We start from the raw sequence: 9,434 nt of genomic DNA on the forward strand, positions 1-9,434 counted from the left end.
TAAGATATCCAATATGTTCAGATGATATCCAATATCTGGGGAAAAAATTAACCAGTGGCTCCAGAAGTTGTAGGTGCTCCATCACTGGAGGTTTTCAAGAAAAGATTGGACAACCCATTTGGCTGAAATGGTAGAGAGTTTCGTGCCTGAGCAGGGGGTTGGACTAGATCAGGGGTCTCCAACCTTGGTCCCTTTAAGACTTGTGGACTTCAACTCCCAGAGTCCCTCAGCCAGCAAAGCTGGCTGAGGAACTCTGGGAGTTGAAGTCCACAAGTCTTAAAGGGACCAAGGTTGGAGACCCCTGGACTAGAAGACCTCCAAGGTCCTTCCAACTCTGTTATGTGGAATTCTGTTCCGAGAAATCCCCAGCCAGGAGGGCCAGTGCTAAGAATTCTGGGAGTGGAAGCCTGCACATCAACAAGCCAGCCAGGGTTACCTAGGACAGCGAGCTGGATGGCGGAGAAATTTAATAAATAAAACACATGAAGCGTGTTGGGTGCTCTGAGCTTGCTTGGTTTTTCCCCCCCAGATGTTTCATTACCCAACTAGGTTATATCATCACTGCGATAAAACACAAGTTTAAAGTTCCAGAAAGGTCAGCTGAAGAGCAGATCAAAAGCTCCGCCTGGGTAAGAATGAAAAGTTTAAAAAGACTCAAAATGGGCTATATAGACTCTTCCTCAGACTTCAGACTTCAACTCCCAGAATACCGAGCGAGCCGGACTTTCCTAATTCTGAATACGGATTGGTTCTCTCCACCCCCAGAAAGGCGGGCTCGGCACAGCTCGGTTTTGATTGGGCAAAGCGGCTGCCGCTCCATGGGCTACCCGGAAGGGAGCCGGTGGGGATCAGCATGTAAGTGACTCCTGGGACGGAGGGGGCTCAGCCTCCTGGGGAGTGGGAGGAGGGGGGCGGGGATCTCCTGAAGCCCCTCCTTCTGCCTGCAAATCTAACCCCCACCCCCTTTTTACAGGACCCTTGAAGCTGCAGGGCAGGCAGAAATTCAGCAGATGCTGCAAGGGCTTTTTTGGCAGGTTTTTATTTATTCATTAAAGTTGTATTAATGTTGCTTGATGAATTTTGTTCATTACATTTTTTGCAAGGTTGCTTCAAATAGAAATCGGCATAGCCTCCTAGGGTGAGAAGGAAACTTGGAGGTCTTTTAGTCCACACACACACATAGAGCCAAGGCAGGAGACAGAATTGAATTTTTCCTTGCAAAAGGAAAAGAGGACCCAGATTGTTGGGGGGGCAATAAGTTGACTTTGTAAATATACAAATAGAATGAGACTATTGCCTTATACACTGTAAGCCGCCCTGAGTCTTCGGAGAAGGGCGGGATATAAAAATAAAATAAAAACAAAACAAAACATTTTTGGGGGTGGGGTGGGGTGGGGGGAAGAGCCAGAGCTCAGGGCAAGATTATAACGAGCCACCCTTCCACCACCCCCACCCCCATTATCTTTCCACAGGTGAGAAGCGGAGGGTCACCTGTCCTGGCCAGGTGCGGAAGCCTCGGCTAGTAGGAGAAGAAACCAAGGAAGCTCTGGATGGCTGACCCTGGCTCTGAGAGGCCGAAGGTGTGGGTGATGGAGCCCTTTCGGGTAGCCAAGGTATTTTCCCAGGGAAGGTGGGTTTCTGGTGTCGGCTGAAGGTGTCAGCTGTGGACTGGATGAAGGCGGATTTTTTATCTATCTCTCTATCTCTCTATCTCTCTATCTCTCTATCTCTCTATCTCTCTATCTATCTATCTATCTATCTATCTATCTATCTATCTATCTATCTATCTATCTATCTACCTACCTACCTACCTACCTACCTACCTATCCCATCCATCTTATCTCTCTCTCTCTAAATCTACCATCTCTCTCTCTCTCATTTATCTGCCTACCTACCTACCTACCGTCTGTATTATTACAATTACAAATAAGGCAGCAAATATATCTAATACTCCATCCTCCTCCTTCCTCCCCACAACAACCCTGTCAGGTGGGCTGAGAGAGCGAGAGACACTGTCTCAAAGTTGCCCAGCCAGCTTTCATGCCTAAAACAGAACTAGAACTCACCATTTCCTGGTGATTGGCCCCAAGTCACCCAGTCGGCTTTCATGCCTAAGCCGGGACTAGAATTCACCGTCTCCCTTTTTCTAGTCTAGTGAAATTGCCAGGGTTCATGCCTCAGGCTAAGTCAGACCTCAGCACAGGTGCAAACCTAGGTTGTATTTTATCACCCTGGTTTGGGGGGCTAACCCTGACTAGGTGGCTCAAGTGGCTAAGAAACTGAGCTTGTCGATTAGAAAGGTCGGCAGTTCGGCGGTTCGAATCCCTACTACAGGTCTCCTGCATGAGCAGGGAGTTGGACTAGATGACCTCCAAGGTCCCTTCCAACTCTGTAACTGATTACTGATTAGCAACCTATCCCCCTGGCCAGGCAGCGCAGGTCTGTTAGGGGTCTCATTGGTTAAGAATTAATTCCTGACCTCTTTTCTGTTTACAGTCTCCACCAGCCGCCTATTATATTCCAGACTTCATAGATGAGGAAGAAGAGCAATACCTTTGGCAGCAAGTACGTGCAGATGTTGTGACCTTCCGGTGGCGCAAAGGGGAACCTTCGAATGATGATACCCTCCATGTGATGCTTTGAGAGGGAGCTGCGTGCGCTGGTTTGCCTCTCAAGCCAGCATTCCAGAAATTAATCTCTGTTCCCTTTCCAATTTCCAGATTTATAATGCACCCAAGCCCAAGTGGACACAGCTGTCTGGCAGGAGACTGCAAAACTGGGGTAAATGGTGGCAATAAAAGAGAATTTCCATATCTCAGGGGAGAATAGAGGGGTCCTTGGTGCTCTCCGAGCTTGGTAATTTTCTTGCAGGCGTTTCATGACCCAACTAGAGAACCTCATCAGTGCTATGGGGCTGAGGAGGAGGAGGAGGAGGAGGAGGCCTGTGGGGTCCTTCGTGCTCTCTGAGCTGGGTTGTTTTCTTGCAGACATTTCATGACCCAACTAGGGAACCTCATCAGTGCTAGAAGGAGGGGAGTTTAGAAGGAGGCGGAGGAGACCTGTGGGGTTTTCTTGGGGTTCTCTTTCTTGCAGACATTTCATGACCCAATTAAATAGCATCATCTGTGGGGAACTATTTGTCCGTCTGTCCATATGCAAGTTCAGGGGGAAAAAACCACACCTTTATTTACAAGGAGTCTTTGGCTTACAAGTTACATCCAGAGCTGAGAGCAGAACTTCCCGTGTTAAGCAAAAGGGCCAGTTAACAGCAGTGCCTAAGCGAATCACACAGCCATTAAGCGAATCTGGCTTCCTCTTTTGACTTTGCTTTTCGGAAATTGCCCGGGAAGGTTGCTAATAGTGATCATGTGGCACACACGCATACCCCGGGATTCTACAACTGTCATAAATACCTGTTGGTACACCTGAATTTTTGATCCCATGCCTATAAGCGGAAGGACTGGTTGCCGGTCATTTTTTTTCAATGCCACTTTAGTTAGAATAACAAAATAGAAGACCTCCAAGGAAGGGACCTTGGAGGTCTTCTAGTCCAACCCCCTGGAAAGGATTGTAAGTTGAGGACAACTTGTATGAACAAATTTATATGGCTGCCCAGTTTACGCATATAGTGGCTGACACCCAGGTCTGTATTTACATGATAAATAATCTTTCGTTTTGGACACAAAAAGGTTAGTTGATACGAGCGCACTCCGTTCAAAATTGGAAACTTTAATTAGACCCTGACTGATTAACGGTTCCAAGTCTCTTTTCCTTTTCCTTTTTTTTCCTGTGTTTATCCCCGCTGAGATTTCTCTCTTTTACAAATTGGTTTCAGTGGGAAATCACCTTTTGGATGCTCTAAGGTCCTTTAAGGATGTCTGAGAAAAGAGTTTATTTGTTTAATTATTACATTTATTGGCTGTCCAACTTACCCACAGGGCAACTCTGGGTGGTTTACAATATGAAAAAGTATAATAATATAAATGCAGTATCACAAAATATAAATATATAGTTAGCATGGTGTTTTTTCAGCCTTGGCAACTTTAAGACTTGTGGACTTCAACTCCCAGAATTCCCCAGCTACGTCTTTCTTCCCCAACGTGAGGTCCTTAAGTGTGCTAGGACTACCACACCCAGAATTCCCATAGTTTGGTCCCATGCTCATTTGGAATTCTGGGCAATTGAGGTCCTTTCTCTTTGGAATGTACCATTTGCGGGGGAAGAGAGTAGGTCTGGTCCATTCTGTCTCCATCAAAATCACTGTCTCGTTGGTGCCAAGAATTAGTGTTCAACATTGTCTGTGTGTTGCTCCCACCCCGCAGGAGGGCTGCCCCACCCAAAGGGGATGGTGGCAGAGAAATTGCCCCCCTGGCTGCAGCGTTACGTGGATCGAGTGTCTTCCCTCGGAGTCTTTGGAGGAAAGCCAGCCAACCATGTCTTGGTGAATGAATACCAAGCCGGCCAGGGCATCATGGTAACCATTTCCTCTCCCCCTCCTCTTTTTCTCTCAGAGTGGGGGTCCTTTACTAATTCTCGGTTTGCTTGCAGCCGCACGAAGATGGACCACTATATTATCCCATTGTTACCACCATCAATCTGGGGTCACACACCCTCCTGGACTTCTACCACCCCATCACCGGAGAAGCGCCCCCCGAAAGCCAAGAGGTGAGGTCAAAACACAAAAATCACAACCATCCTCCAACTTCACAATTAATCCTCGATTATGACCCCAATGGAGTCCCAAATCCCCATTTGCTAAGCGAGAGAGTTTTTAAGTGAGTTTTGCCCTATTTTACGCCTTTTCATCCCATAGCTGTTACGTGAATCACTGCAGAGGTTAAGTTAGTAACACCGTTGTTAAGTGGATCTTAAGCTTCCTCATTGACTTGGCTTGTCAGAAAAGCACAAAAGGGGATCGCTGTGAACATCATAAATATGAGTCATTTGTCAAGTGTCTGAATTTTGATCATGTGACCACGGGGATGTTGCAGCGGTCGTAAGCATGAAAACTGGTTATAAGTCAATTTTTCAGTGCTATTGAAAAGAGAAGGCAAAATAGAATAGAGAACAGAATAGAGTAGAACAAAATATAGAAGAATACAATACAATACAATACAATAGAAAACACAATAGAAAACACAAAACACAATACAACTGGTAGACTACCGTATATACTCGAGTATAAGCCGAGTTTTTCAGCACGTTTTTTGTGTTGAAAAACGTCCCCTCGGCTTATACTCGAGTATATACGGCTTATACTCGAGTTTTTTTTTTTCTTCTTTTTTTCACATTATACCGGATGGCGCAAACTTGGCGGGCTTTTGCATTAGCGCGGGGAAGCCCTGCCGGTGCAGTGAGAGGGCGGGGCGGGGGAGCCGCCAGCCTTCTCGGCTGAGGGAGGGAGGGTTTTCCCGACCGGTAGCTGCCTCATTTCCCACCCTCGGCTTATACTCGAGTCCCCAGTTTACCCCAGTTTTTTGGGGTAAAATTGGGGACCTCGGCTTATACTCGGATCGGCTTATATTCGAGTATATACGGTAATATAGAATAGAACAGAGCAGAACAGAACAGAACGGAATTCTTTATTGTCCAAATGTGATTGGACACACAAGAAATGGTCACTTAGCAAATGGTTATAAATTGAGGACTGCCTCTAGTAGCCTCTACTCCAGAGCAGAGTTTCTTCAGCCCCTCACTTGAAGATGGGTAGACTTCATGGCTGCATGGAACTGGCTGGCATTCATTTGATGCAGGCTTGTTAAAGGAAGAATCTGGCTCTGAGCATCTGGTGTTGTAAATTATCTTTTTTCCAACCGTGTGAGCTTTTTCCCTCTGCAGACTTCGGCCCCGCAGACCCAGGAGGAGCGCCACGCTTTCTCCCTCCTTCTGAAGCCCCGCAGCCTCCTGGTCTTGCAGGAAGACATGTATGTGCGCTACCTTCATGGCATCCGCCCCGTCTCAACGGACACCGTGACGCAGAAAGTGGCTAACGCCGGCCTGTGTGGCTGCGAGATTGGGGACACGTTGCCGCGTCAGACCCGGGTGTCTCTCACCATCCGCCACGTCCCCAAAGTGCTAAAAACGTCCATTATTCTCGGCCGGAGGAAGTGACCGGTGTTTTGCATGGCAGGGGTGGTGCCCCCAGGAGGCGGTGAGAGGGAAGAGCTGCGAGCCCCCCACTCAAAATCACCAGCGCTGGGTGCAGAATGCAGCTTCTAACAGACATTGGCATGCTTGGCCCACAAAAGGCTATTTTTTCCCCAGCATGCTAAAATTATGCAAATAAACTCCCAAGAATTGTACGCAGTTTATTCGGCATTTCCTAATTAGGTCAAGGATGAAACGATTTCAAAGCTTTGCCCTCCGGCCGGTGTTCAAATGTTTTCAAAGATTAAGGTTCTCCAGGTGTTCCCAGAAAATTATGTTTATGATGTCAGGAAGGCAGGCAAGCGGCTTTAAAAAATTGTTTTTAAAAAAAAAGGAAGAGAGAGAGGGATTTTTCTCAAACTGCCCTGGAGGCCAATTATGAACATCTTTTCTGCCTGTGATGGACAAAGTTTATTTTATTTATTAAATTTCCATACTGTCCTCCACACCTGAATTGTGCGATGTCTCCGTCAGCCATCCGACTAGCGGAGACAGATAATGGGACCTGTAGTTCAGGAACACCGAGAGGGTCATTCTTCCCACCAAACCTTTTTGGTTAGCCATCTATTAGGTCAGACTATAAATTGAAGAAAGAAAAATCACAATTACACACTCGGCCCGTTTTGATGCTCTTCTTGGATGCTTCAAACGCAGGTAGTCCTCCACTTAACGACCAGAATTGAGCCCAAAATTTCTGTGGCTAAGCAAGACAGCTGTTAAAGTGAGTTTTGCTCCATTGTACGATTTATCTTGCTGCCGTTGTCAATGTGAACCATTGCAGTTAGTTACGGGGTTGTGAACTGAACCTGGCTTCCCCATTGACTTTGCTTGTCAGAAGGTCGCAAAAGGGGACCACGTGACCCCGGGACGCTGCAACCGTCATAAATACGAGTCAGTTGCCAAGCATCTGAATTTTGATTACGTGACCACGGGGATGCTGCAGCGGTCATAAGTGTGAAAAACGGTCATAAATCACTTTTCTCAGTGTTGTAACTTTGAATGGTCACTCAAACATTCTTCCCAGTATCAAGTTCAAATAGAAATAAATTGTGGAGGGAGGTTTTCTTTACAAACGTTATAGTATTATCAATTTTTTAATAAAAAGAATGCTGTCAGAAATAAACAGTCTGCTGGATATCTATCTTTTGGGAGTCCTCGACTTACGACTACACTTGGCAGCAGAATTTCTGTTGCTAAGCAAGGCAGTTACTAAATGAGTCGTTCATGATTTTAAGACTCTTTGCCTTCGTGGTTAAGCGAATCACCTGGTCGTTGAGCGAATCCAGCTTGCCCCTTTGGTATTTCTTTTCAAAAGCCACCTGGGAAAGTCGCAAATTGTGATCACGTGACCCTGGGATGGGTCCTTTGAAGAAATCTAGAATAACATTTTTTTTTCTTTTTTAAGATGTTGAAAAATATCTTATTTGCACCTGCCTCTCCCAGATTGAAGCTTCTGCAAAAAAAAAAAAAATGCAAAACCTTTTAGTCTGTCGTCGGCTTCCTTGTTTGGTTTTGTGTAATTGTGATGATTTTGTCTGCTTTTTTGGACTCTGGAGCCCAGCTTTGGTGGCTGTTTGGGGCCAAAGGTCTTCCTGACTTTTACACTGTTCTAGGTTATCAGGTTTCCGAATTGTACTTCCTTAAACTGTGGTTGGGGCTTTTCGGTGCGAAGAAATAAAGCACATTTTGGGAAGTGTGGTGTTTGTAGCTACAGTGAATATGTTCCAGATGAATAGAATAGAATAGAATTCTGTATTGGCCAAGTGTGATTGGACACACAAGGAATTTGTCTTGTGCATATGCTTTCAGTGTGCATAAAAGAAAAGATGCGTTCATCAAGAATTCTAAGGTACAACACTTAATGATGGTCATAGGGTACAAATAAGCAATCAGGAAACAATATCAATATCAATCGTAAGGATACAAACAGTTTTTTCAACCTGAGCCACTTTAAGAGGGGTGGACTCCAACTCCCAGAATCCCCCAGCCCTCAGGTTTAGAAACAAAAGGCCGGTTTCCTATGCCTGTCACTCAAAGGGCTGAGTCAGTTGCAAACTATGGGGGAGACCATTGTCCCTCAGCCTGCAGATTCAGTTTTAGAACCATAGAACCCTAGGGCTGAAAGGGACTTTGGAGGTCTTCTAGTCCAACCCCCTGCCCAAGCCAAGAGATCTAATTCCATCCCAGACAAATGGTTGTCCAAGGAATCCAGCTGGATTTGTGATATGTGTGGGTGGGGTTTTGCAGTGAAGAACTCTGGCTGGGGGATTCTGGGAGTTGAAGTCCACAAATCTTAAAAATTGCCCAGGTTGGACACTTGTGTTAAAGGATCTCTGGAGGCTAAACCGTATGATGAACGACCGAAGGGATTAGACATGCCTACTCTAAACGAAGAGAAGGACCAGAGGTGACATGTTCATTGTCTTCCAGTAATTGAGGGGCTATTACAGAGAAGAGGGGGATCAATCTATTTATTATGGATTTGTTCTCCAAAGCAGGGGTCTCCAACCTTGGCAACTTTAAGCCTGACGGACTTCAGCTCCCAGAATCCCCCAGCCAGAGTTCTTCACTGCAAAACCTCATGTTCACACATTGCAAAATGCAGTTGAAGTCTGCCAGGCTTAAAGTTGCCAAGGTTGGAGACCCCTGCTCCAAAGCACCTGATGGCTGGACAAGAAGCAGTGGGTGGAAACTCACTAGAGAGAGAGAAGTAACCTAGAAATAAGGAGGAAGTTCCTGACAGTGAGAACAATTAACCAGTGGTACGACTCGTCACTAGAAGTTTTGGGGTGCTTCATCATGGGAGGTTTTAAAGAAGAGATTGGGCAGCCATTTGTCTGGAATTATAGAAGATCTGCCTTGAGCAGTGGGTTGGACTAGAAGACCTCTAAGGTCCCTTCCAATTCTTGTTATTATTGTCCAAAGCACCTGAGGGCAGGGCAAGAAGCAACAGGTGGAAACTAACCAATGAGGGAAGCAACCTGGAACTAAGGAGAAATTTCCTGACGGAACAATTCACCAGTGGAACGGCTTATCTCCAGAGGTTGTGGATGCTCCATCTCTGGAGGTCTTCAAGAAACATCTGGATGACCATTTGTCCAAGAGGGTAGAGTAAAAGTCTCCTGCTTGAGCAGGGGGTTGGACTAGAACAGGGGTCTCCAACCTTGGCAACTTGAAGACTTGTGAACTTCAACTTCTGGGAGTTGAAGTCCACAAGTCTTCAAGTTGCCAAGGTTGGAGACCCCTGGACTAGAAGACCTCCAAGGTCTCTTCCAGCCTTACTATCC

At 46.1% G+C, this 9,434-nt stretch overlaps 1 protein-coding gene across 2 annotated transcripts; it reads left to right on the forward strand.

The window, feature by feature from the left end:
- The first annotated feature begins 825 nt into the window (after window positions 1–825).
- On the forward strand, window positions 826–6,302 carry ALKBH6 (alkB homolog 6). Of its 2 annotated transcripts, XM_058196253.1 has the most exons (8): window positions 826–855; window positions 974–1,034; window positions 1,473–1,613; window positions 2,497–2,565; window positions 2,721–2,781; window positions 4,323–4,474; window positions 4,549–4,665; window positions 5,839–6,302. In XM_058196253.1, exons 3-8 carry the CDS (start codon window positions 1,551–1,553, stop codon window positions 6,109–6,111), a joined length of 735 nt encoding a protein of 244 aa, XP_058052236.1. In that variant the 5' UTR covers window positions 826–855; window positions 974–1,034; window positions 1,473–1,550; the 3' UTR covers window positions 6,112–6,302. The 2 variants fall into 2 exon arrangements, with proteins under 2 accessions (XP_058052236.1, XP_058052235.1); XM_058196252.1 differs by lacking the exon at window positions 826–855 and having other exon boundaries at window positions 974–1,030.
- The last annotated feature ends 3,132 nt before the right edge of the window (window positions 6,303–9,434 follow it).

This window comes from Ahaetulla prasina, chromosome 10, assembly GCF_028640845.1.
Source record: "Ahaetulla prasina isolate Xishuangbanna chromosome 10, ASM2864084v1, whole genome shotgun sequence".
Lineage (NCBI taxonomy): Eukaryota > Metazoa > Chordata > Lepidosauria > Squamata > Colubridae > Ahaetulla > Ahaetulla prasina.